Below are 27,989 nucleotides of genomic sequence, written 5' to 3'. Positions count from 1 at the left end.
GAAAAAGGATCGTCGAGGATCTAATCCTTTCCTATAATAGTACTTTCTTGCTCGAGCCGCGAGTATTGTGGAATGTACAGCTTTGGTAACAATTATGCGCGTATATCACTTTGCACACTTCGTTTCCAACCTGGAATAACGTATCGGAATGTACGGTTGCATTCCAGTCGGTGAGTCCTAACGCAGCTCTCCTTGAAGCCTCACACTCAATTGCACTCAATAAAAAAAAAGAAAAAAAATAAAAAATAAAATAAAACATATCGTTCATCGAATTATTAAATAATAAATACATGAGTTCGTTAAATGTACAGTTAATGCACACCCTTCTAGTGTATAAAGTTCTCTTGTAACTTCGACGACGAAGAAAAATGAGATCCGTCGCGTCGAAGACGTTTCGTCGATTGCACCATTTGGAAAGAATTCAATTAACGTACATCAACCAGCTTCCTCTCAGAGGATAAAAGGTTTATAGTTTCTTTCTTTTGATTATCGTTTGAGAGTTATTCACTGCATCATTGGTGGATTGCCGTTTGGTAAAGAGTTTTGCCCAGGGATCGATGCGATCGACGGTCGTTGAGACGTGTTCAAATCGGCGTGCTGGGTCTCTCGATGCCTTCTCAGATCGACTTTTCGTTGGAAAGCTCGGCCACAGAGCTCGCAGGCGAACGGTTTGAAGCCCGTGTGCTTCCTCGAATGCGTAATCAGATTACTGCTTTGAGAAAACGCCTTGCCGCATACCTGGCACTTGTGCGGTTTCTCGCCTGTGACAGAAATATGAAAATGTTAAAGAAAAATAGTTTATACAAATGGTAAATTAGTATAATATTTCCACGTTAATTAGCAGAGATTTTTCTTTGTTAACTAACCGTCGGTAGTTTCACTGATAACTTACTAATTTATAATTGGAGTAAATTGATAAGCGACAAGTTGTAAATTATATACTTCTATCACGCAATTTTGACAAATTTCTAGTTTTATATCGTGTGGAATAATCACTTTACGCATAATTTACAAATTTTTTTTATAGAACTTTATCTGTTTTACTATTAAATTTGTTGCCTCGCAAATTTACTAATCTTAATAATTTCTAATATTCTAATTATACAAGAAAATCCAATTTCTGGAAATAATTTCATGGAGTGAACTTTTGGCGCGATTCATGAAAGTATTGGAATATTTACCATAAAACCTTTGGTGTGTATGTAACTTATGATTATCAACTATATTTGTTCTCTATTCTGTTATAATTTCTTCATTTTTCCTTCTTTAAACTTAATAATGTTCCAATAAAACCGCCGAAAGAAGACATCTTTCACCCTATATCTTATTTCTGCAGTCCGAACAACCAGAAAAGTACTCCACTATAGTCATAAACAAGCCACTGTAAAACCCCTGAATCTCTAGATAAACCTAACCCCACCAAAACTTTATACAAGTAGTGCAAGTCGATCGAAATCTCTCCAACGACAGGCTACGCTATTCACGTTTGCCTGGGCATTCTGGCGGTCAAGAGCGTTAATTCGGAAAGCAGAGGCTAACCCTTTAGTCGAGAGCACCTTGGCGATAGCGCGCGTACCATCGCCTACAAGTAGTACAAGCGAGGGAACGGAAGCTCGGCAGATACTCCTGGAGAAATTGTGGAGGTGTTCCACTGGGTGAGGAGGGTGGTATCAGGGATGCAGGGCACGCCCGGTCAAGATTTTCTCCCAAGCGAGAATCTCAGCCTCCCCGGCGGCGAGGCAAAGGGAAGAGATCGCAGTAGACATGGTGGGAGGGGGGACGTATAGGGGTGCAGCCGGGTCTGAAGTTATAGTGGTGGGAGAAGGTACACAGTCGGTGGATGAAACGGGGTAGGGTAGCCGTTCGTTTCTCTCCTGGTAGCCGCGAGATCTGATTGGCGGCCGGGGGCGGCTCCAACCCCCGTGTTACCATGACTACCGGGGATAACCCCGGCGGCGGATCGCGAAAGAACGAGAAAGAGAGATCAAACGGCGGGGGTTGAGAACCGAGAAAGAGCTCGTCCAATGGAAAAAGGCTGGCAAAGAATGACAGAAAGAGAAAGAGGAATGATTTCGTGGAAGGAACGAGACATTCAATCGGATGGTTGAAAAAAAAGGCAAGGTAGAAGAAAGAAGGGAAGGTCTGTCGGAGGAAGAATTTCGTGAACGGAGACAGAGGATAATACAATTGGAGGGGAAGGTGAGGGTGCAGGATCCGAGCAATGCGAACTATTCTGACGGAGGGCAGCACAGGCTCGTTAATGGACTCCCCTATTCCGGTTGCTACGTCCACTCCTCCGAGTTTGTCCGACAGATACAGGATGCACACACGCAAACGTGCGCACACAGCCTGGGGAGATCACTGTGAGGCGGTGGGTGGATCCATAAACAACTCGTTAGCCGAGCCTTCAATCTCGCCCCGCCGATACGACCGGCCCGTCGATCACCTTTGCGATTATACCTGATCGTTATCTTGATTTCTTTTCGGATAAACTGCGAGGCGTTTTGATTTTTGCCAGCATTCTCACCATACGATATGTTTCAGGTGGGAAATCCACAAGATGGAGAAACAGCTAGGAATTCTTTAGGATTTATCTAGATGTTTTACATAGGGGCGGGAGATTAGGATCGAAGGATATGACGAAAATTAAGCATTCGGGACGATGGGGATTCGTTAAGCGATTAACGTCCAAATCTACAAGAAGAACAAATTCTTGAGAATTCTCTTAGACACGTAATTTTGCAAAATAAGGGAAGATTAAAGAAAAGAGGTAAAAGCAGACAGGGCGGTAGAGATTTGATGAAGTAATTAATTAATGACTAAATCTACAAGATGGAGAAATAGGCCATGATTCTCTAAGGTTTGTTCCAATAAAATAAGATAACATTATAAAATTAGGAATAAAAATTACACGCAATTATAATTACATATAAATTTGAAAAAGAAAAATAGTCAAAACTAGAGAATTTGCATAACGAAAGAAAACGTCATCAAATAATAGGACTTTGAAATGGAGAAGAACCGCAATGATTCGGATACACTTAAAATCGAGATTCAAGGGAAGGTTCAGGGTTAAGGGTGAGTCGTCAAGGGCGTTTTGGTGGAATTCACCGGAGCCGGCGCTCGATGAAATTCCACGAAGTTCTCCGTGCCCGGATGAAACGGCAGAATGAATAGAATTTTCACGGCGTTAAGTGAGAAGCTGGAAAACCGGAGAGAAATGAAAGTGGAGAACGAAGTCTGAAAGTACCGTTTGGAATTTACGCGGCTGTAAAATCAAAAACTTTTCGTACCGAGGTTGCCTACTTGATATAAATCGATTCCTCTCAAAAAATCTCACCAATCATTTATATTTATACTTGAAATATAACAGGAGAAAAACGAAACCTAACTTCGCTGCCGGCTAAATACATAGATAAATATATAACATACAAAAACTACAAAATAATTTAAACTACAAAAATTCTATTCTTTAAGAAATTCTCACGAAAATTCAATCTTCCAAATATTCGTTCAAGTGAATTTAGTTCTCCACGGAAAGCATCGAATGGAAGAATTCCCGGTAGTACGAAAGAGAAAGAGGAACGGGTCAAAAGAGAAAGAAAACGAAAGCCTGGAAGCAGGGACGTCTCCGGGAATTTACGTGCTCGTAAAAATCAAGAACCGTCGGAGCTTTTGCACCGAGGTTGCCCTTTTCGTCTTCATCTCCCGGAGAAACCCACCCACCACCATGGCTCCGAAGCTTCGTCTACGACGTGAATGCACACCAACGCATTCTATGTTTCCCTTGGCCATTGCCTTTGGTGCACACCAACGACTACGAATCCGTATGTGGTTTGTCGTAACATCTAGCTTACGAGTGTTGAATACACCGATAGGAAACCATGTTACCGCTAAACAATACAACATGCAAACATTTCTTCATGCAACTACGTGGTTACAGAGACAAAGAGAGAGAGAGAGAGAGAGAGAGAGAGAGAGAGAGAGAGAGAGAGAGAGAGACAGCAGTAGAGATTCCGTGTTCTAGATTTTTTAAAAGACACGTCTCGAAACGAGAAAAGAGGAGAAGGGTATGGAAGAAAGTCGAAACTGAGAGCCCCTGAGGTTTAAGACGCCATTACACCCCTGGGCTGTCGGCCGACGCCCCTAAAACTATATTAAACTCCCGGAAATCTTGCGAGGGTCCTCTCTCCTTCGCTAATTCCCTCCCTACTTCTGCGTTCCTTCTGCCTGCCCCTACAGCAGTGCCCACTAGAAACATCATCCCTCGTGATCTTTCAACCCTCTGTTTCGCCCGGAGGAACTCTCGAGAGCGGAAAACCAAGACGGTAGTTTGATCGTTTCCGCCATCGGGACGACCAACTTTTCGATCGTCTCGTTGTTGAATGGACTTGTTTTGACGACGCGTCCATGAAACAGGGATATTTCTTCTTCTTTCTTGAGGTACTCGTCGATAGGATGAATGTGAAGGAGGGAAGTTTTGGGCGATTCGACTAAGACATTTTAGAGATTTTGTTTTTTTGTGACCAAATATAATAGGAGATGCAAAGGATATTAAAGTGCATAATGGTGTAATAGAGATTTCGTTTCTTGCAATTTTCAGATAGCAAATTAGTTTGATTGTTGGTAAAGGGAGCGTAAATTTTTATAAAATCCGAGTGAAGAAGTGGAAGCTAGATCGAGACTTGTTTCATTCTTTAAATATTGTAAAGAGCACTTCGTTTAGGATATTTTGTATAATTTTGCACATTATGCACATCCAGCATAGTTTACATTTAAATATCTAATGATTTAATAAAATAAGATATGAAATAAACGATTATGTGTAATACATCATTTCAGAAACTACAGAATATATTCTTGCAGTAACGTCGATCAATACTTCACGCAAGAAATCTATTCCTTTTTCGCAACAATACACTAATAATATATGACTATTATAAAGAACGATAAAAGAATTCAAAACCTTTGTTATGTTAGAAAAATATTCAAACTTTAGTCGACGTTTAAATTATACAGAAGAATTATTTTAAGATGATCCTTAAATTACAGGAGGGAAAATACAATACTAGTCTTTACGTCACAAGGTTTGAACAATTTTTCATGTTCATAAAATATTTTAAATGTTTAAGAGGAATTATTTCTCACCGCAGAATTATTTTCATGATTTTGCTTAAATTTGAAGAGAAGAAACGAGGCGAGTGGCACGGAGGAGTGGCCAGAAAAGAGAGACGAAGGTGAACCGGACTCTGGCTGAGGCATTGATTTCCTCTCGTCTTCATCGACCACGTTCCGACCCTCTGGGGGCGTCCCTACCCTCTAACTGAAATCCTCGCGAGAGACGAGAGAAAGAAAATCGAAGGAAAGTACCATATCTCATATTTCATATCGGGGGGCAGCATGGATTTTCTTGCGCGTCTGCAAAGCTTCGCGTAAGCGTTACCCAGCGATGTCAAGCGAATCTTTTCCCAGCTAGAGCTCCGTTTCTGTCACAAGGAACAAGGGAAAAGAATCCAGGTGCTTTCAATCGGAATCCCCGTCCATGTTTTATTTCGATCTAATAATGGGATTTCTCGCGAGAATCTTCGAGATCCCCAAAGGATTCATCGTGGAAAATTATTGTGATAAATCTTGATATTTTATCGAATTATTGAAGAAACTGTGATGATATAGAATGTCAATTATAAAGATCGGATTTGAGAAAAGTTTATTCTAGAAATAGATAACGATGTCATATAATGAATCATTAAACTTTCATGGAATTTACTTGTATCTTGGTACAGCTGATCTTAGTTGATCACTGACTGACTGAAACTAACTGGCTGATCTTCAATTATTCCTGGAACTATCTAGAAACTATCAAAATATCTGAATAACTAAACGACTACTTGAAGGGTTTCTCTCGAGTGCTAGAAGATTTCAAATCTTGGGTAACAAAAACAGATTCTAAGGCTATTGACTCGTAATATTAATATTAATCCTGCTACAATGTTTGAATTTTTCTCATTCCAACAAATACAAAAATTTTATTGTTTGGAGTAAAATTTTAATAGAAAATTAAATCGAGCAATTATTTCAACGATGATTTTTTCATATTTGTATGAAACAGAAACAATTCTTCTAAGGACAGAAAAATTTCATTAGGTAAAAAATGATTCGAGGGCGCAGCAGGATTAATTATTGAAGATATGAACTGATAATCTCATACATTATAATCAAAACTAAGATATTTACTCATTATCACTTTGTAGCAAATAATAAATACACAAAGATTATATTAAAAATTCATCATAAATCCATACTCATTCCATTTATTACCCCAAATCATAAAATCACTAACTATTAACCTTCATTTCCATCAACTAACCAAGAAAACCACCCTCAATGTCTATAAAAGTTCTTATCCTTAAACGATTCTATAGCTTCATCCATCCAGTAGCGTTTAGTCAACGAGTGATAGCAGTCCCATGGGTCAGTCGGATGCAACAACTCGGTTGTATTTACTATTTCACGCGTACACGAGTACTCTATGGCAGACCAGATGAAGTGACCAGCTAAAACGCCAACACGATACGAACGCGTTGTCGACGCAACTACATCAACGAGTACAAGAGTATATGTGTGTTTGCGTTTTACATGCCGCCACGTAACCGTCCAGGCTACATCGTTTTCACTTGCTGATACGTATACAGGGTGGCCGCGTTGGTGAGTGGATGCAGGGCCACCAATGACAAGAGCACAGCCCTGGGAATTTGCAGCGGTCAGGCTGCAGCTGGAAATGTTTTGCACGGTACTGATATTCCGGCTTGACGACGAAATGCATGGTAAACACGAAAAAATCGTCGGCCGGCCCGGTTTCTGGGAATGAAAAATATCGTTGCTTTAACGACATCGAAAGCATTTTAATTTTCGAAGATGGATGGATAAAATGTTTCTGCTACATCGATATTTCCAATGAAAGATGTTGATTAACGAGCTATTGGAGATAATTAAGAAATATTGTAATCATCTCCGGGAGAAAAATTCAAAGATCAAATAATTCGACAGCTCTTGGACATAGAATGAGGATGTGGAAAAATTTTACTTTTTTAACTATAAGACCGTAATAAGTCTCATAAAAATGGAGAATTTCTTTCATTAAAAGATATTTTAATATTTTCATATCTAAACAATTTGCATTAGCAACTTGCGTTAGCAATATGTAAAGTTTACTAAAATCATCAGCTATACATATAAATCATATCAGGATGGATATAAATTTATAATTAATGCGTTTCAAACTCCAAAACCAAGCCTTACGTAAAAAAAATTATATTCTTTTTTCTCAATTTATTTTTCCATGTAGAATCATCGATCGATCAGTTGTACCACGATTTTGGGTACACCTTGTATATAACATCTTATCAATTAACAATCTCTGCTATTTAGAGAGAGAGAAGGGGGGAAAAGAGAGAGCGAAGAATACATGTATATCAATTCTACTAAAATAATTTTTGAATCGTTCTAATTTGATAACTAGAAACTGCAACTTCGTGTTAATCTTTCGACTGACATAAAAGAGAAACGCGAGTAAAATTAATTTGAATAGTGCACGTGTAATAATGGTCCATTATCTTGCACACGTTATAATGCAGATGCGTTTCTGATTGCCAGTACTTGGTCGCGATAATTCAAGAAGGGAGAAAGCCGGGTTCGAAGCGAAGCAAGGAAGAAACACGATATCCGAGCTAAGTCTGTTAGCTCCTTGTGCTTTCAGTATACCGCAGGGATCCGCCGTAATAATCCTCTCTCCCGGACGATCACGGAGGATGTATGGCTATTAAATTATTACAGCGTCGATCAACATTAGGAATCGTGACAAATCCGATCTGCGCGCGAAGGCCCTTCGCCGGCCCGCTTTCCGTGTGCGCGCACCTTAATTGACAATTGTGACTCAGACGATTTCCTCTTATCCGCCTATTGAGATTGCTCTGTCAGGGAAACCGCTAATAACAAATCCCTTATCGACTGTAGGCGAATTACGTGTAAGCTTGAATTGTTCCAAGAAATTGAGTCATTCACAATGCATAAAATAAATAGACATAACACTGTCTGAAAAGCGAAGAAAAAAAAAATGTTTCGAATGAACAATATTGCATATATATGGATAATTCAAATAGGTTTTCATTAAGTAATATATTGCGAGATAAAAATTCTGAGGTATATTACGAATAGTAAATGTATTTCTCGCTTTATTACAGTGAGTAAGTCCTTTAGAATATTTTAGAGTACTTAAGGTGTTTATCAGTTAGAGCTCCAAAGTAAAAATGACGATTATTATTCTTGTTGATAAATTTGATTGACAAAATAACCAGTTATTGTAATTTTACGAATTTTTACGAGATTAATAACGAGTTCCTTTTTAGCATTACTTTAGAAAAGTAGACAAAAACGATTATTCAAGTATGTAAGACACCTCTGTAACTGTGTTCTTATTTAGAATTAGAAACTAAAAATGATACAAATGTCGCTTGACCTTATTTTACCAGTATTACTCCTGTAAGAATACATTTTATTGCTCAAATACTTAAATATCTAAATACAAGTTACTGCTCAAGACTTTATGCTAGGGATATATCATTACATCCAAAGAGATTAAAATACAAAAAGGATTTCGATTCTCTATTTGCAGTTAACCTGTATCAAGGGAAGGATAAGATACATATGAATGCGTGAATGCAATGCTGGCATTCTGGGCGCAGTTAATTTCAACTCCCGAGGCTGGGGTTGGTTCGAACTGCCGGTTACGCGGATAGGTGGAGAAGCGAAAAAGGAGGATACAGAGGGATGAGTGGCGAGATATGGCGGGGCAGGTGGAAGGGGCTGACGTGCTTCTGGCATGTCGATATCCCTGGAAATTTAATCATGCCGCTTCACTATGAACACTATGCGCCACTCGCCGCTATATGGATGATGCCTTGGAACCGTGGAACGTTATACCGGCGAATTTGCATGTTTAATGCAGTATCGGTTGCTTATGCCGCCTCACCGGCGTGACATTAAATATAACGCCGCGCAGTCTAACGAACACTAAGGTTCTATCTATTTACACCCCTGTCTAAAGATGGTTCACCCCTTGCAGTCTGAAGCTGGAAAACCATCTTTGGTGACAGATCTTTCATCTTACATTCGTTACGTTCACGTCAATTTTCTTAATATTGAAGAACTAATCATTGTATAGAGTACAATATTACGAATGAACTGTGAATTTGGATTTTCCAAAGCAAAACTTCTTCTTCTACAGTAATTTATACAATAAAAAATTCGACAAGTGACAAATTGTAGATCATAGATTTCCGTCGCGCAACCAATTTTTACAATTTCTTATCTGAAAGATCTAAAAATTCGACGAAGCCCTTTTTCTCTCATTATAAACTTATTTGTTTTATAGTAAAGTTGATTTCTGTTAGACAAAAAACAATCTATTAGCTCTAGCCACTTAAAAGATACTCTCTGGATACAAGAAGGACTGGTTTAAAAAGAATGCAAGAACCAGCGGGAACATGATTCGTGTCGCACGTGAACTATTATTTCGTCGACGGAGGGGATACGTGGTCGTCGTTAACGAGCCGTAAAGACAAAGACAGGGCGAAAGATGAGGAAGGTGGAGCGAAAGGCGTGGGGCCAGTGCCGCTCGTGCGGAGCATGTCGCGAAGTTTAAACAGCTTAGAGGGATGTTGCGGAGCCCCCGATGCTTGGGGCGCCAAGTCAGCCGGAAACCTCTAATAGCCCTGTCTCGTCTACATAGGAAGGAGAGGAATGAACCTATACAGCAGACTGAGACAGAGGAACACAGCCGGCATACGGCAAACGCGGCCACAAAGGTGGCTGTATAGGTTGCACGGTTGTATCTCGTCGGGTATACGATAACCGCACCCTCGAGGTGAGTTTGAGGGAGACGTTCGGCCAGGTATCCCTACATTAGAGCCACCGCTAAATTCATAATACGACGGCAAAACGCGTCCGTATCTCTTTCATGTTTATAGAGTTGTCTCGTTTAGTTACCGACCCGTCCCTTTAACCGCAAACTGGAAAACTTCCCACATTCGAGAATTGTTCCTTTATCTGCATTGTCCAGGAATTATCGTCTTTTAAATTTATTCCGAATGTTCTTTTAGACAGAGTTTGTCAACATGTAGGAAAATATTAGGAACCGTGAGTTTTTAATTTAGAAACATCATTTATTTTTGAGCAACTTGGTGAGAAAATAGTGTGATAGTAGTAACATAGATGCAAGAATATTCCTAACGATAACGAACATTCCTAACTGTTTGAAAAATTTTTGTAAAAATTTACAGGTCTTTGTGAATATGTGTAGCGATTGACATGTTGCAAGCTATATAGTATTTAAATTAGAGTAAAGCAAGAAAAAGTGCACTGTTGTAAATTTATAAAACTCCTATTTCTACTGCAGTTCTAATATTAACAGAATGAATGCTGAATCTTACTCTTCGTCGTTTGCCTGATAAAATACCGTTTTCTTTTATTTGCGACATGTTGCACCGAATATCGAGGAACGGTTCGATCGAAATCGACTCCTGAGTTGATCGAGATAAAACGTCGGAACGTAGTACGAACGTCCAAGGAAATCGGGAACGAGGAAATCGATGACGATTTACGATGAGCGTGATTGAACCTCTAAAAACGAGAGCCTCCGCTTTGCAACTAAAGTGCACACCATCTCAGGGAACGTAAACATCGAACTTATATATAGGGTAGTCTACGTGATGGGATCGAAAATTGTATAGACTGTATGGTAGCCCTCGCCAATCTTCATCCCTATGTCGACTTCGCACCGTCGGTGGACAGGTTGTGTTTATTGTGAAAACACCGAGGTCACTGTTGCAAGTTCGATCGTAGTGGCAAGCATGTGTATTTAAGCGCGCATGCACCCTGCAACTTGATGGTCCTGATGCTAGGAAGACACGCATTTTGATCGATAATATTTTCCTGTAATCAGAAGCCCTGCTCGCAAGCTACACGTTCATGTAACTGATCGCACGGGCTACTGAAGTTGCACCGGAGCATGTTTCTCAATGTAAGGGAGCTTGCAACCAATTTAAGTTCTCTGATGCTCTCTGTTAGAATTCGTGGAATATTACGGAACTACAACTTGAAATACCACACAAGCGCACATTAGAAAAAAGGAAATTTTTAGCATTTATAATTGTCAAGACTTGTAAATCTGTTTGGTTCTTTGAAACATTGATCTTTCAATTATTTTGATTTATGAATCTGTTAAAGAACGTAAGAACTGTCAAAAAGACACTGCCATTATTTCAGTGTTTATATCTAAAAGCATAGAATCTCTATGTTTCTTTAACAAATAATATAAATATATTGATTCCATAAAGAAGATAGTATTGCTGATTCTCGTCGAGCTACTATTGCTTTAGACAGTTAATTTGATGAACTTTCTATACTGTTACCAAAAATCCATCAGAACTTCTAAACGATACTTCTGAACTATATGATACGCTAAAGAAATAAAACCTATAAGACAATATCATCACCTACCGCTACATATTGGGGAATCGAGTAGATTCTTCATCCTATCACCGGCTAACGAAACTTATCAACGAGTCTCTTAGTTTCCCCAAATCATCAGGACGGTCCACGCTACTCGAACGCTCACATTGGCGCGAACTTCAAAGAGAAATATTTTCCTGGGGCCACGAAGGATCATCAGAAATAGATAAGTTGAATGTTTTCTCATCGGAAGCGGTAGTGTGTGGCCACTTGTCGGTCTGTCACCGGTTCGTCCGTACCATTCAAGCGACTCGTCAACCCCTTTTGCAGCCACCCCGGGACCCCGCGCACTTGACTGGTAGGCCAGAACGCAGCCGAAAAGGCGCAGCTAACAGCGAAGGTAACGCGGAGTAACGCGCGCTCGACCCCTCGCTAGCTATTCCGGCTGCTGGCTCGCGCACGAACAATATTTGCAGAGCTCTTATTCCCGCACTTCCCAGCCCTGTAAGCGCCGTTTCAGCCCCCTCGCCTCGCTGTACGCGCTCCACCAAGCCTCCGCGTTTCTCTCGCCGCCCCTCGTGTGCACCAGCAACCACCTACCTACCTACCTACCTAATAATGATTTTACGTTACGCCATGCCGGTCCCCTGGGAATCCGACGGTGCCGCACCCTTATTGCACATGGCCCGTGCTCACGACGAACAGAATACGGAGGGGGACAAGGGGCTACTGGAAAGAGAGGACTGATTATCATTAGCAGCGGAGTCCCAGAACACCCTCGGTTTACTGCTTGACGCACGTACGCACGCCACCTCGAGGTCATGCCAGTGAGGGATTTCGTTTTACGGATTGAATATGGGAGTAGGATATGGACGACACACTAAGATTTTAATTGAACTAGTTAATAGTGGAATTGTTGGTTTTGTAAAGTGTAAGAAGGGAATTTAACCCTTGGTGATCGTACTTGGCACAGATATGGATACATGTCAGAATTAATTTTTATTCGACGAACATTGATAACTCAATAGGAGGAGGGGAATGTTCAAAAAGTTACAATGAAATTTATTATCACTTAACTTCGTAGTACACGTCTTTCGCTATTTTTTCCTCCTTTTATTTTGGAATATTTCCTATAGAATATTTTAAGACGGGATCCAATTGAACCAACTTGTAAAGTTTTATTAATATTCACATTGTTAGTATGATAAACAATGAGAATTGTTTTCTGTTGCAGTGGCTGAAAGTAGATATACGACTCTTAAAGGCTAAAAATTAATTGACGACTGTAGAATAATTTTATGTTGGAAGCAAAAGGAGATATTTTATAATTTTGGAATAATTTTAGAATAATCTTATATTGGCAAATCTCTCGAGAAAGATACGATGATGAAACAAATGTAGGGAAAAGAGGGAAACGTAGACGGCAAAGAAAATTGCGTCGACCTCCTCTTTCAGCTCGAGCAGCTCTTTCGACCTCCCTTGAATTTTTCATCCCTTTGAATAATGAATTAAATGTTCCGTGGCGACCCTCGAGGATGTAGTGCGTGAAGGTGACCAGCGCGTAGACAACGGTCCCATAGGTTGTTAGAAACCAACAGGAAGTGACCATCGCTTTGTATCCTCTTTCGACGAGTCCTTCTTCGGTTGTTTCACCGAAACGAGGGTGAATGAGAGGGAGGTGAACGACAGTTAGAGCGACAAGGTGGCGGAGAAGGAGGAGCGTGGGGGAGGACAAGGTGATAATTTGATAAGACATTGGGAGAGTTGCCATGGAGACGATACAAAACCCAGGCTCCCGACTGGAACACTCCTTCGCCTCTAGCTTTCTTCCACCCTTGGAAGAACCTACTGCTCCTGAAGGAGCATCGCTCCATCAGCCGTGAGACACCTAAGTGCCAAGTGTCCCAACACCATCGCCCACTCACCTACGACCACCTAAGGGATGCTCCCTTGCATGGGCTGGTCTTCAACTTTCGACAGGGATGCGAACTGTCGATGGCAAATACGGAAAGGGAAGAGGGTAAACGTTTTCTCTGACACGCCGTTAAGAGACCTCGATATGTAAAACTTTTCAATTGATCTTGGATGACTGTGTTTGACGAAGTCTTTGAAAATTTATATGCTTTAAGAACCAAGAGATAAAGATTACACGAAGAGGGTTCTGTATATAAAATGTCCAATTGCTATCAAAAGACTATGTTTGAGCAACAATGTTGTCGAAACGTTTTATTATATATTTTACGTGATAGAAATCTAGACTAAACGAAGAATGATAAGAAGTTTCTGCATGTAAAATATTTCTCTTTTCGTTTTGAATAACCACGTTCGACGAGGTTTCCAAAGCTCTTTATGTTTTAAGAATCAGAATTTAGAAATTTTAATTAATCGAAGAACTTAAGCAGGTTTCTCGCAAGGCAAAATTTTTGGTTAATTAAAAATTTTGCTTAAACGAAAAATTCTTTAAGAGAACAAAATAAAAGTTTACATCCAGGATGGTTGTTTCTGGAAAATAGAGTGGATCTTGTTCGTGTTTCCCACGAAAAATTTTCGTCATAGAAAAATTCCATCCAAAGATTGGGGGTCTAGTGTGTCAGGCCAGATTATGAGAGCAAAGAGAAAGACAGAATGATGGGCACCCCGAAAGACATTACGATTATTACTGAGTGAAGCTCGCAATGAGGGGCTTGCCACCCCTAAAACTGCACTGGCCACATGTGCCACGATCCGACTGGATCCTCTTGCTTACGACAAGACTCTGTCCAGACGGTTAACTACATTATTTATCGTAGCAACTTGCTCTGCTAATTGATCCCCAGCATCCCATTTGCGATCAACCGAAACAAAGAATTCCATGTGTACGATTGTAGATATTAAAAGTGAATGCACACGATTTCGCATGGCACCAATAAAATAATATAAATATTTTCAGAATTCTACAGAGATCTTTATATCGAAGATTCATAAATTAATCGCATTAGTGTATAGTTTGTAAAATTTGTTTTAAAAAATGTAAATCTTCCATATTCTTTACTAAATAGATTAAATAAGTAAAATTTTGATGTCTTTGTTTTGGGTGCATTTAGTTCCTAATTTCAATTCGAATATTTTATAACATTTGTTGTAATAATATAAAGCTTCTGGTTTTTTAACTAACGTCGAATAGGTAAAACTTTATATTATATTTAAGAATTTGCTGAATTTCTAATTTTAATTAAAAGCACTTATCTTAAGGAATCACTCACCGGTATGAATGTAGGTGTGCTTCTTCATGTCGCTCTTCTGATGGAATCTCTTCCCACAGAACTGACAGGGGTACGGTCTCGTGTCCGAGTGGATTAAAAGATGAGTACTTAAAGTACTGGAACGCTTAAATGCTTTGCCGCACTGCTTACACTCGAACACCTTCTCCGCGGAATGCACGGCTCTGTGTTGGGTAAGGCTGATTTCATGGCCGAACGTTTTATTGCACAGCTCGCAGGCAAAGGGTCTCTTCCCATTGTGCGACCTCCTTGCATGCACCTATAAAAGATGCGTTCTTCGTAAGAATTTTTTAAAAAGACATTTTAAGTTGTTATATCTTCGCTGGATACATATATCTCATACAAAGCATATTTGTGTACAAGACATTAATGAAATATATTTTTACAAAATATTAATCAAACAAAATGCTAAGTTGTATAATGAAATAACCATTGCTAAGAAATAAGCTATTTGGAACCCATATTGATTAATTCCAAGAATTGAGGAATAGAGAAAATCGTTAATGTTATAAGCATTATTTCTATATGACAAATAAATTTACAGAAGTGAAAATTAATTATGAAATCTGGCTAATGAAACAAAGAAATTTCTCAAAAATGTATTTTTATATCCATATTCAATAATATTTAGATAGTATTTTTGTTTACTTTAGAATTTAATATTATTTATACCAATTTATTGTAAATGAACTTATAGAACTAAAAATTAATTGTATACCAAACTAATGAAATGGAAAAATATGCACAAAATAAATTTCCACGGAATTAATCAATTTCTTTCCCAACAGATTCAAATATCGTATTTACAATAGTAGTCTCTTCTAAAACAATCATGCAGATTCAATTCTCGAAACCAGTAATTCGTCCTTCCGCGACTTTATTCGATACATCAAGAAATTGCTACCACCCGGAAGCTCTTCTCATCCGATTAAACCAACCTCGAGTCCGTGAGGCGTGCTGAACATTTTGTCGCACTTGACACAGCTGTAGACGTCTCCGAGCGGATGATGATGGAGCCCATGCGCGGTGTGGGTAGAGTGCAGGCCAGGGTGACCTGGATGAACGCCACGTAGCAATGGATGCAAGTGCGGAGGTAACAAATGATGAGGCAGCAGTTGAGGATGCAGGTACGAAAGGGGATGATGAGGATGGGGTGGTAACAGTCCACCTTGAAGATGAAGAGGTGGATAGAGAATGGAGGATCCTGGTGGAGGAGGATGTGCACCGATCGACGTTGTGTCTCTGTGCGGCGATGCGTTCTGAAGATGGGCAGAGGGTGGATCCGGCCTGAGAAGAGCGGAAACGCTGAAAGTGTCACCGGATTTCTTTGGTGGATTCGAGGTGGGCGATATCGCGACGCTGGTTGGAGAAGGTGTCGTGGATGAGCGTGGAGGACTCGACATGGCATCGCGATCGTCTTCGTCGCCGACTTCTTCAACGTCTACGTCGACTTCCTCCTCTTCGACGTCCACGTCCACCTCGGCATCTCGACGATCCGACGGAGGAGAGTCTGGACAAGGAGAGTGAGATGGAGACGGACTTCTTGTTGCTGGGGAACCCACCAGACGGCCCACTCCGAAAGACAATCGTTCTGAAATGAAAATGTAGCAACACATGAGATAGAAAACAATTCAAATCATGTTGCTGTTTTGCCTCGGAGTATCAACATCGTTAGGATACACATAATGTAAGAATAAATAAACTCGATCAGTATAAATAAGCGGACGCGATCGCAAGGAAATGATTACAGTCAGTTGTCGATCAGTTATCAACCAGTTATCAACGAATTATCAGCGATCTAATTAACGAGTCATTAGCGATCTTATTTTACGACTTGTACACTGTCTTAGCGAATATGTTTGTACGAGCGTCTCGACAGTATTTATATTTATTAATTTATTTAATTCTTTTAAATATATTTGGCGGTTTCAACAACGAGCAATCTCATCCATTAAACCTCATCGACCAGCCATCCTTTACACATAAATCTCTACAAAAACATTGCCTCCTGTTTTAGGTAAAATATTTATTTGTAGTCTGAAGAATAAAATATCGATGAGAAAGTCGGTAAATTATAAACTGTGTACTGTAAACTGATTGGTCGTAGTGCAATAGATTTTTCTCATATAATTCTGAAGATAAAGCACAAGGATTTTTATTACTGGATGAAACTTTCATGTTACAAGTCAAATCATTTCATATTATGCAATGAAAAGAGAAAATCCATTTGACTACGTCTCGAATCCAAATGATACACGAAGTTCTAAATGTGGGCGTAATGAACGCAGAATGTTAACTTAACAATTAATACAGGATAAAAACCGTGCGACATAATTTATTTTACGACTAGAATACAGTATGAATGTATTTATATAAATCTGAATGTAGAACGTGCAAATCTGTACTAAAAGTGTAACAATAAGGTCTTTATGACCATAAAAAATGAAGTGACATGTTTCCAACACTACACAGTAGTTAGATAATACAGAAGAATCAGAGAACGGAAAAATTCGGTTGCTCCGGGCGTAGGAGTAAAACCGAATAAGATTTGAGTCACGTTCCAGGTCCTTTTTCCCTTACTAACCCTACGCTACAAGGAGTGGACGGTTAACGAGGCATCACGAAGGAAAATCGAAGCTTCAATTCGTTAGCTAACATCGAATCTTATCTAATCGAACCTCGATACTAGATTACAAAATTCTGAAAATTAATCAGAAGTGAACCAAAATCCGGCAAATACGTTGACATTCATAATCACACTTCAGATAGATTATTGCCGCATACGTGAGTATTTAAATCAGAACAATAGTAACAACGGTACGACCGATCATCAAGGCGATAATCAGCGAAATATATTGATAGGTTTAACGTCGAATACGTGTCTGGTATTTCTAATAATCGAAAACGGACTCTTCAGGCAGTGATTTACGACCTTCATCGGTCAGAAGATCCATTGCCGTTTCTCTATCACGAAGAATGAGGGCGTTCTGCGTTTCCACCCTTCCAATGGGGAACAATATCAATCTAGCTCTTCTAGGATGCACGGTGTACACCCAGTATATTATATTTATAATCCGCGCGCGTGACACGCGGTCACGTGCCTGGGTATATAATGCACCGGTCTCGGTTAATCGCATTTAAAGCTCTCCACTATTCCCGTTCTGCAAGGGCCGATTATTATCGTGTCTCCGGGTGGCGTTGCAATCGAATCAAAATACGTCAGGAGTCTCGGTAGAGTAGCCTAATGTAATGAGAAACGCCTGCGAGTCTGCCGAGGACTTCGTGGAAAAAAAGAAAAAATCGCACGATCCTGCGGGAGAAGTTAAAATAGGGGATGATTCGATTAGGGATGAGTACACGTGAACAAACCTTTGGGATGAATCTAAGATATGAAGACAACAGGAGAAAAATATGACAAGTACAGCTTTGTTAATTTTCTGATTTTAATGTTGCTTTATGACTAAAGAAGAGTATTTTAATATGGAACCTGAAAATGAATACAAACTATGATAAATTTTCTAAAATCCAAACATACAACTATCAAGGTAAGAAGCAACGATTTAATACCTTTAATGCTTTAATATTATAACAATAAATATTTTGAAGATTATAAAGAGGTCGAAACAATAGATGATCAGCTCCAAAACCAATTAAAAAGACAAATTTAGTACAATGTATAGCAACGAATTAAATTTATGATTAATCCTCCGTAAAAGATAAAAAAATATACTTGGTCATGTTCTTCTCCTGAATTGCTCATATGGAAAGATGAAAATCTGGTCGATTATATTTCGCTTATTCATCGTATTTGATAAGAGACAGATAAATAAATCAATTTAGATTACTTAATACTGTTTTATCAATAACAGAAGTTGCAATTGTCGCAAATATCGGATTAAGCTGTTATTAAATGCTTGAAATGATAGTCGAGTGTAATTGAATCGATGAGTAGAGGAACATTCCAGAACAAATACAAGTCTAACAAACCCGTTTTGAGAAATTTAAAGAAATAGCTTCAATTTTCGTATGCCAACAGCATTATTGACGTTATAATTCATTTTTAATTTGCATCTGATTACGTTAATCCAGGTGAACGTTTATATGTATGTATGCCCGATTATGGTTATAAATGGCTAATTTTCAATTATATATACTTTTTTTTCAACTATAGATTCTATCGATAATTCTGATTTAATCGAATACGGAATTAACACGAGGACAAACTAAATAAACGGAACCTTTATGACCTCAGAACACAGTCTATAAAATCTCTCATAAAACCCTAAGTATCTGAACGGGATATGGTCGAAAAAAGTCGAATGAAACTGAGAGCAGCCGAAGAAGGCGAGAGTGGCAATAATCGACGCGAAGCAAAGGGTAGAAGACGAGTCTGGGGCAAAAGCGAAAAGAAAAAGGTAGAGGAAGTCCGGACAGATGGTGACTCGGGGCAAGATAGGAAGAACTGCTTACGCAAATGCCACGTCTGGCCCTGCTGGAATGCGGTAAAAACCGACGGTGCAAGCCGGCGAGAAAAACCGTCACCATCGTGGCAACCGTCCGGCAGATGGGTTACTTTGGTCCGGGTTCGGCAGTGCTTGCATACGCTTGCACGCCTCAACACGCGTATTTACGTGAACGTACATATACATCTGGTAGCTCATGGAGGATTCGCTTCACGTTTCCGCCAGCTACGTTTCTATTCGAGAGCGCGACGCGCGCGCGAGCCGAAGCAAAAAATTCTAGAAACGCGTCCAACGAAATTATTCTTTTACGAGAACTCTGATCGAAATTTTATAACGCACTGGAATAGAGAAATGGGGAAACTGGAAGAAGTAACTGTTGAAATTTTGATTCTCGTTTCTTGATTCAAAGGAGATAGGACATGAAATCGATAGATAGTTTTGTGATATGTAATTTTCTCTAAATAATTCTTAATATTTCTACGAAATCATCTTCGCGTCTTTTAATATAAATTGAAAGGTTCCTAACAAAAATGATCCTTGTCGTTGTTTGCCTCTTTCAAAGCAAGCATAAGGATACTATAGCATCCTCAGATTTTCTTCAATACATCTGAACGTTTTTTAACGAAACGAAATTGTAACTAATTTTTTATGAACAAAATACTATTGTCACAAGTGTGTCTGCATTTATATCGCAGAACAACTGTATTTCGTTAAATTATAAATTGTTATGTTTAAATATAAATTATTTTCAAGTGATTGACAGGGATATCATGATTGTCATAATTTTATGAATATTACTCCAAGGAATTCAATCGTTTGGTCGCACTAGCCGTGGTCACGATTTGTCTGGAAGTTGCAAGATAATTTACAGAGACGCAACAATGGATCCGCAAGTAGCATCAAGAAGGAGGCTCGTGACAAGGGATGACAATGATGGCGATGCCAAAGATGCTTGTGGACGTGGATTAATAAAGGAAGGCCAAGCCGGGGGAACAATTAGATCGAGTTAACGGCCAACTTTAATCTTCTGTCGTCCGTCAGTCGTTTACTGCGTAGCGATCTGCCGCTATTAAAGCCGTTACACACTTCATCGTTTTCAAACCCCTTCCGTCCTGCCTACCAACGTATCGAAAGAAACTACGACTTTTGTATGGCAAAGACCGCCATCAATGAACCCAAGTGACAGGAAGATGTGGGTTTTCAAAAATGATTCTTTCATCCTCGTGTCACTACCTATTTAAATCTAATCCTTGGTTGCCTTTCAGTAGCAAGATCTGAAATATCATACGAAACACGAGGGAGAAAAGAAAGAACATCGTGAGGGTATCTGGACATCGATTAAAATCTCTGACTACAAGATGAAAGACGCAATAAAGAATGGTTCAGATTGTAAGAAATAAATCATCAAAGCTGTTCGATCACCATGTTAACGATGCATTATACTCGTCTACAATACGATTTTTAATACGGAGTACTGATCTCAACGATTAATCAAACCTGTCTCCTGTTTGATTAGTATGAATTTGTGATTAAAGACACGTTTATCCGTAAAAGCTTGATTCTGACTGTCTTATCTACTTCGAACGTGCCCAGGTGAACAAACAATTCGAATATTACGACCGTAAATGTTTAAAATATTATAAAATAATACTTCAACGAATTGCTTAATTCTCATCCTATGAATCTTCTTTTACGAGTTTCTTATAAATTACTGAACAGACGTCTTCGTTTTAAAGAAGCAAGGAAGTCTCGCAGCTGAATGACTTAGTCGATCATTCTGAAGATTATCTAGGTGGACGCAACGTAATGAATGACCACGTGCACCAAGGAGTCGGAAGAGAGGATGAGCTATATGCACGAGCGTTTAACATGACAAGATGTTACTAATTCAGGGTAGGTAGAACTGAGATGCCGACCGATGTACGAGTACAAAGGGGCCGACGGCCCGAATCCCTGTACTGCGCCTCTAATCTGCTCCAATTGGGACGGCAGGAGTTAGAAGGGCCGATGTCCCTCCACGGTATGACGCGTGCTACCATTTATCCCAATCATCGGACGACCGGTCGTTCTTAACGATCGACAAATAAAAACTACTACTCGTCATCCGGGCTGAGGAGGAAGCTGAACGGGGCAACAGGCCGCCCATCCACACCTTCTTCGGAGCTGGCTCTTTGACGTATTAAAACACCATTAAACCGAACGAATTTGTAATTTCCTGATCAAAATGGACGCCCACTGTTTTTTTATATGAATAACACAGTAAAACTCTCCATTAAGTGTTTTCTTCATAATATCAACTCACACATCGCAATGAAAATTTTTACAGTACTCACAAAATATGATTAAACACCACGGAATGTTAAATTTGACATTTTTGCTTCTTTTCGAAAAGCAATCTATTGTTTATGTAAGCATAGGAAATATTTACATAAAACATTTACAGTTAAATTATAAATGTAATAAATAAATAAATTTTTAAATTTAACGTTTGAGATAATTAAAATGTATCGCTGGCTAATTCTATTAATTCTAAAATTAATCACTAAATTAATTTCTATATTGTGACACGAGTCACCTATATTGCGATTTGCGAAATCAGGAAGCTTTAAACTTATCTCTTATCTGATATTGCAGCGATATGTGCTAATTATCCGAAAATTGGTTAGGCAACATTCATATCTTTTAATCCTACGTAAAGTAAATTAACGTAATTGTTCCAATTACCCTCGAAATTATCAATGAGATTACACGTACCTGAATGACTTTTGGGCAAAGGGGGTAGGTTCGTGACCTCGGTAGCATTTCCGAAAGGAGCCCACAGTCTGGGGAACATTAAACGAACGTTGCATCCTCCTGAAAGCAGAAAAAGACCGCCGTGAAATATGCTGCCACTAGAGATATGGAGTTCGACTCAATGTTACGTGAAATCCTGGTGAGAATACGTAGGAGAACCAGAAGAGGAAAAGAAAGGATGGAGCATATTTCTGAATCGTTCATGCATCATTATTCGCGTCGCCGGAGCAGCCGCTAACGGTGAACCGACGTCTTCAGCTCTGACAAATTTGGTATTCCCTGGCCGTACGAAAGATCAACCCCTCGACAAGAGCGTCTTTATTAGAAAGGAGGGAGACCCTTCTCTATTTATCAACCTTGCCCTGGCCATTATTCGCTCTCTTTTCTCCGTGGCTGCATTCCTATCCACGAACGTCCGCCATTCATTTCCCCCGGTCTTCTTGATCGACAAACCGGTAGCGTACTGGAATTCGAACTTTGCACCGCCGACTGCAATCTCACGTTATCGACTATACACTAGATCGAATCAAAGTACGCGACGATCTAAAATTTTCTTTCACGTAGCAAATTATAAGTAGATCTCCTCAATCATCCATCAGAAAGAAAGAAATTCTACAATTAGCTTCGAGGTAATCCTGGAAACTCAGCCGAGATGTTAGATTTAATGCCAGTAATCAGCCAACTTATCAAAATTGGATTTTGCTATTGCGTGCTTCTTGGAATAAAACTGCGCTTTCTTGGCCGGCTAACGGTCTGAAATCGACCGTCGATACACGGTATGCACGTATCAAGAGAAAAGAAAAAAAATGAAAGAGAAGGAAAAGCAGCAAGAAAGAAGGAATGAAATCCGTAATCCGGGCAATATAGTACAGGTCGGGATAATCTCAGATAGCGGTGAAAGATTAGCACGCCACGCCGCAAAGGCTATCTCATTCTCGCAGGATTATCAGAAATAAATCATATTTTCCTATAAAGCGGGCACACCACGCGGTCGAGATAAGATGACCAGGCGGTTAGAAGTGTATAAACCAACATCGATACTGTGTGTGTACACACTGCACAGGTAATGCGTGTTTGTTACCCGTGAGCATTGGCGATATCGTTTGCGTTTGTTCGTACGACGCTTATCCTGCATGTTGCCTCTTTCGAGCTATCGTTCGCTCGTAAATCTACAAACGGTAAATCCTATAGCGTGATTTCCGAAGGAAAATCTTAGGGATGGTTTGCGGGGACCCACCTGCGTACGGTACTCGCGCTGAACCAGCTTAGGGGCCGCGGGATGGATTTTTGTTTGAACAAGCTGCAATCGATACCTTCTAGACTCTTAGATCTCCTGTTTCTAAAAAAACAAGCTGTTCGACGATTCACTTGGTAAATCTTACAGAACTGCCCTGTCTTTGGGTTGTCTAACTGTTTTTCTATTATCAGCAACATTTGTGTATACTAAGATCACTTTAATATCGATTTTGGTTTAATAATATTTAGTTATAATGTTTCTGAAATAACAATTTACTTTCTGATCGACTTGGTAAATTTTAGAGCTAATCCAGCCTTAATTTATCTACCTGTTTTTCAATTATGAGAAGCATGTGAATATAGTAGGATTACGTCTGCCTTTATTTGTTCAAAAGGATAATAGCTTTTAAATATCCCATTCTTGAGGAAACAATTTACTTGTTGATCTAGGAATTATTCGATCTGTTTCTCAACTATGAAAACAAATTTCTCTTGAATAAGATAGTTATAGTCCAACAACAAAAAAAGCTACCTACATTCATCCGGAGCCAAAAACAGATCATTCGGTGTATTGTTCGCTTATTTATTATTAAAGTTAAACTGATCCTCTGCCGATAATTACCTATATATAGCTACCGAAAATTCGTCGTTCATGTAGTAGGAAGTTACGTTCAGATATATGTAAATAGATTCGATCCGCAAGAGTTTATTTAATCAGGCAATGATTACATTGGAATAAAGCCGATTTAATAAACAAGAACGATAACCGAATGAATCGAAGTGTCTCAACCTTCGTTACCACCCCCTTAAGGCTTATCCTGTAAATGAGACACCAAGCATGCTACCCTTAAGAAGAGGAAGCCCTCTCCTGCCCATCACCTGGCAATTATCGCATAAACCGTTTAAGCCAATTCCTACACGCTACCAGCTTGATATTATTGCGTTAGCTGTTAGCCTGATTAGCAGTATTAGTAAAGGTAGTCGTCTAATGCCTGTTCATCCCCTCTCACCTGTTGAACGACCGTTGTTGCGTGCCCTTTACGCACCTGTACGCGCCCACGCACGCACCTACACATAGAAACAACTATTCGTACATGATAGTAGAGAGATAGACATTGGAGCGTGCGCGTGTACATGCATTTCGCCACGGAGAACCAGTGGTGGAGAGTCGAGTCCCGATCCGTGTACGCACCGGGCAAACGTGCGTACACGTACACGCGTGCACACGCGCGGAGAGCCAGCTCAGGTGTCGGCGCGAATTCAAGGGCGTAAACGGCACGGTGCAGAGATAATAGGCAGGTAATAGATAGCATGATGACAGGCGACAACGGGATGAATGTCAGGGGTGAGACGCGAACCCGCGAGAGGAATGCAGAAACGATCGGGGTGCGCTTGATGCGGTTAAGGGAAATTGTAATTTTGCGATCTGCGTTTCATTTCAGAATCTACCATCGATTATTCATTGCTTTTGGAAAGTTTGTTTTATAGCGTACAGGTGTTTAAATGCAAATTCCAGCTACCTTTGAATGCATTTGATAGATTCTAGCGAATGGAGAGCAGATTTGATGTGATTGAAGGAAACGTAATTCCACGGCCTGTGTTTAGTTTTAATTTTAGTCTCTATTTACTGAGCTAGGACCTGCTTTCTCTTTTCTTCTTTTTTTTTTTTTTTTAAATTGTATCTTTTGCTGCACAAGGTCTTCTTCAATGTAGATTTTAGTATCCTTGAACGAATGGACCAAATGGAAAACTCGTTTGACGGGGTTGAGAGAAATATAATTTTGTGTTTTGCGTGTAATCTAGAATTTACCGGCTTAGAATCATTCTTTCTCGTTCCTGAACATTTGCTGTTTAATATACAGAGTATTTTAACGCAGATTTTAGTTACTGAATTTCAACAATCGTTTGTGACGGACGGATTGAACCTAAACTCGTGTTTGGAATCGATGATAATTGCACGCTTTGTGCCCGTTTATAGGGAGCGACAGATAATGGGAATATCGAAAGTCGTGTCGCGTTAGATATTGTGTCACTAGATCAGAAACAGAAATTCTAATTTAATGGGTTTGAACGCTAACGAAACTGCGATTTGAAACCGCACGATAATTCTAATTCAGTTTGGTGGTCATTGGAACGACAAATATTATATCTGCACATTAACCTATTGTCTCATAATTTTTTTACTCGATACTATTATCAATTTAAAAAATTCTTCCTCTATCAATTTAAGAAATCCCGATCTCTCGTTAATTTAAGGGTTGAATCACTGAATGAAGAAAATAGGAGCGTCAATTATGGATGAAAGATCTTACCTTCAGCTTCCACAGGAATTTGCGGGTTCTCCTGAAGATTTTCGTTGTTATTGGTTTCCGGCGACAGCACTTGCTGATGTACCAGCGAGGATGCCGACTGTTTCGGCTTGACAACACGAAAAGCGGACGCCTCCGCGACACCCCTGCGTGAAAAGTCCAGAGGACCCACCCCTACAGGCGAGTGCTGCTGCTGCACTTCCATCATCGTGCTCGGAAAGTTCGATCACTATTCTTTACAACAATCCTCCCTTCACTATACACAACATCCGCCCCTAGTTCAAGGAGCGTGTTGCACCACCACGGGGTGTCAGCGAACCACGCACCCTTATCTTTTCTTTTATTATTATTACAGCAACGAACAATAATACACGCTGCTCCGTAGACTGCTCGAATAAACCTTCTCACGGACACTGTTCCTCTTCAACGATCTCCAAAAACCATCCCTTTCCATGAAGTATGAACCCTCAACAGCCTTCAGGAAGAAATTTGCTCCAGTAACTCCGACGTAGATTCTTGCAATACGTCAGATGCTTAAAACTGACGATGTTCGGTCGATGACAATGCCGATCGCTTGTAAGGGATGCTCGTTGGATAACGATACACGTATCGAATGGAACGAGCTTCCGGCTGTCGAGGACACTGATTTCCGTGCGGCCCATCGGCCGGACAGGTCAGGAACGGCGAGCACCAGCACCCGGGGATGTGAGAGACGTTATAGCGGGTGCCTCGACGCCGACTGCTGTTAACGGGTCTGATAGTGGAGGAACTCCCATGCGATGACGGACGAAAGTCGCGAGTTAGACTGCGAGAAAGAGAGGGGAGAGACCGCACACGAGCTTGATCATCCACTGCAGTACGACTGAGAAAGATAGTGAGACACTACAGGCAGGAACACCCACACAGATGTTGGATGCATGCCGGGATTTTCGATGGAGACTCCGCCTCCGAGGCACGCCTTCTTCTTCCCTACTCCACCCCTACGAAACCACTCACCATGGCCCTGATCACGCACACTGATGCACGCTTTGGATATCACGAGACGTACACAAGCGAAACGACGATTCCCCAGAGCTGATGCCACCGCACGCTACCAACCACTAACACACGTTATTTTCTCTGCTGTGTGTATGCGTGCGTAGGCACTACGGGTGGATATGTTTATTCGTTTTCCAGGTGATCGTGTGGGTGATTCTGTGTTGCGTCAAGATACGTATATGGACCGGTACGGTGTCGTGTGTTTGTGTACAGAACCAGTGGCGAATGGACACGAGACAAGGTGTGCAACTCTCACCTCCGGTTGCAGCATTATGTGGAACCACTCGGCCACCCTGATTCTACTCTTGACTCCACTGATTGATATTTGTGCGCGCTCTTCCTACACAACCGGAAGTAAATGCGCCGTGTAGACGTTTTCTGTACGTTTCCTGCATGCCGCGGTATTCGTATTTGCTGAATTCTGGGCAAACCTACACGCGTTAAAGACGACAGATAGTTGCGGAGAACTCGCTCCGGGGGTTGCTTGAAGCAGATTTATTACTCTGACTCGTCGACCGTGTTTTTTTAGAATGTTTCGTTATCTGGATAGATAAAGATATAAAACTTCTGACGTGAGATTTTCCGGGATTTTGTGATCGATAAGCGATAGATTTAGTGTTTAAGCTTTGACTGTCTAGTTGTCTAGTTGTCCTAGAGTTTCTGAATCGGTTGTGTATTATCAACACTTATATGTAAGGTATGAGCAAGAACAAAAAGTACGAAACTACGTCGTTACGTTGCATCAATCACACCGCATTAATTCCTTTTGTTGACTCGATAAGAACGTATGAAAACAGACTAAGAACCAGATTATCGATGATTCGAGGATTTAAAGGATTTGATTTTCTCTGGGAATGAATTTGAACATTTACCTGTCGTTTTACTTTCGTCTCACTAATACTTCTTCTTTTAAGACACGTTGCAAAACCATTTTTCTGCGACACTTTTTATCGAAATTTCGCCGAGTTACGCACTGTATATTTCGTTCTGGATCTATAACTGACGAGTCGCATCGAACGACAGCACACATCCGTCCAAGACGATCCATTATAGCTTAAGTGATTACGACGTTCATCTTTTATTGCGGTCTATTCACAGAACAGATTATCTGCAGAAGAATTTTCCACGCACAATTTCTTTCCTTCCATAAACACTTCGAAAAATCATTTAGTTCTAAGTGAATTTCTTAAAATAGATTTCAATACTAGGTATTCAATACCGAGGGACATTCTCGCTCCTCCCTATTTCTCGCACACAGGTCAATTTGGTAATAAAATTAAAGTAATCCACAATTTTTGTACCACTTCTACTTTCACAATTGTTCTACGGTGAACAACTCTGTTGCCAGTGTAAATACTACAAATATAAGCTATAAACCTGTC

The 27,989-nt window shown here is 40.1% G+C and overlaps 1 protein-coding gene across 1 annotated transcript; it reads right to left on the bottom strand.

Moving 5' to 3' along the window:
* Positions 1–43: 43 nt before the first annotated feature.
* Positions 44–27,989, bottom strand: LOC126922563 (fez family zinc finger protein 2-like). Its single transcript, XM_050735270.1, has 5 exons — positions 25,573–27,989; positions 21,986–22,084; positions 15,707–16,359; positions 14,751–15,027; positions 44–761 (listed from the first exon to the last, which is right to left on the bottom strand). Exons 1-5 carry the CDS (start codon positions 25,775–25,777, stop codon positions 505–507), a joined length of 1,491 nt encoding a protein of 496 aa, XP_050591227.1. The 5' UTR covers positions 25,778–27,989; the 3' UTR covers positions 44–504.

The sequence above is a fragment of the Bombus affinis genome, chromosome 12 (genome assembly GCF_024516045.1).
Source record: "Bombus affinis isolate iyBomAffi1 chromosome 12, iyBomAffi1.2, whole genome shotgun sequence".
In the NCBI taxonomy this organism is placed as follows: Eukaryota; Metazoa; Arthropoda; class Insecta; order Hymenoptera; family Apidae; genus Bombus; species Bombus affinis.
This window is presented reverse-complemented; position numbering and strand designations above follow the sequence as displayed.

Bases quoted from the DNA above. Each gene is read 5' to 3' on its own strand.
- LOC126922563 (XM_050735270.1), bottom strand. From the start codon at position 25,777: ATGATGGAAGTGCAGCAGCAGCACTCGCCTGTAGGGGTGGGTCCTCTG. The intron at 22,085-25,572 runs GTAAGATCTTTC...TTCTGCTTTCAG, and splicing joins AATTCCTGTGGAAGCTGAAG to GAGGATGCAACGTTCGTTTA. The intron at 762-14,750 runs GTGAGTGATTCC...TTTCTGTCACAG, and splicing joins GCACACCTACATTCATACCG to GCGAGAAACCGCACAAGTGC.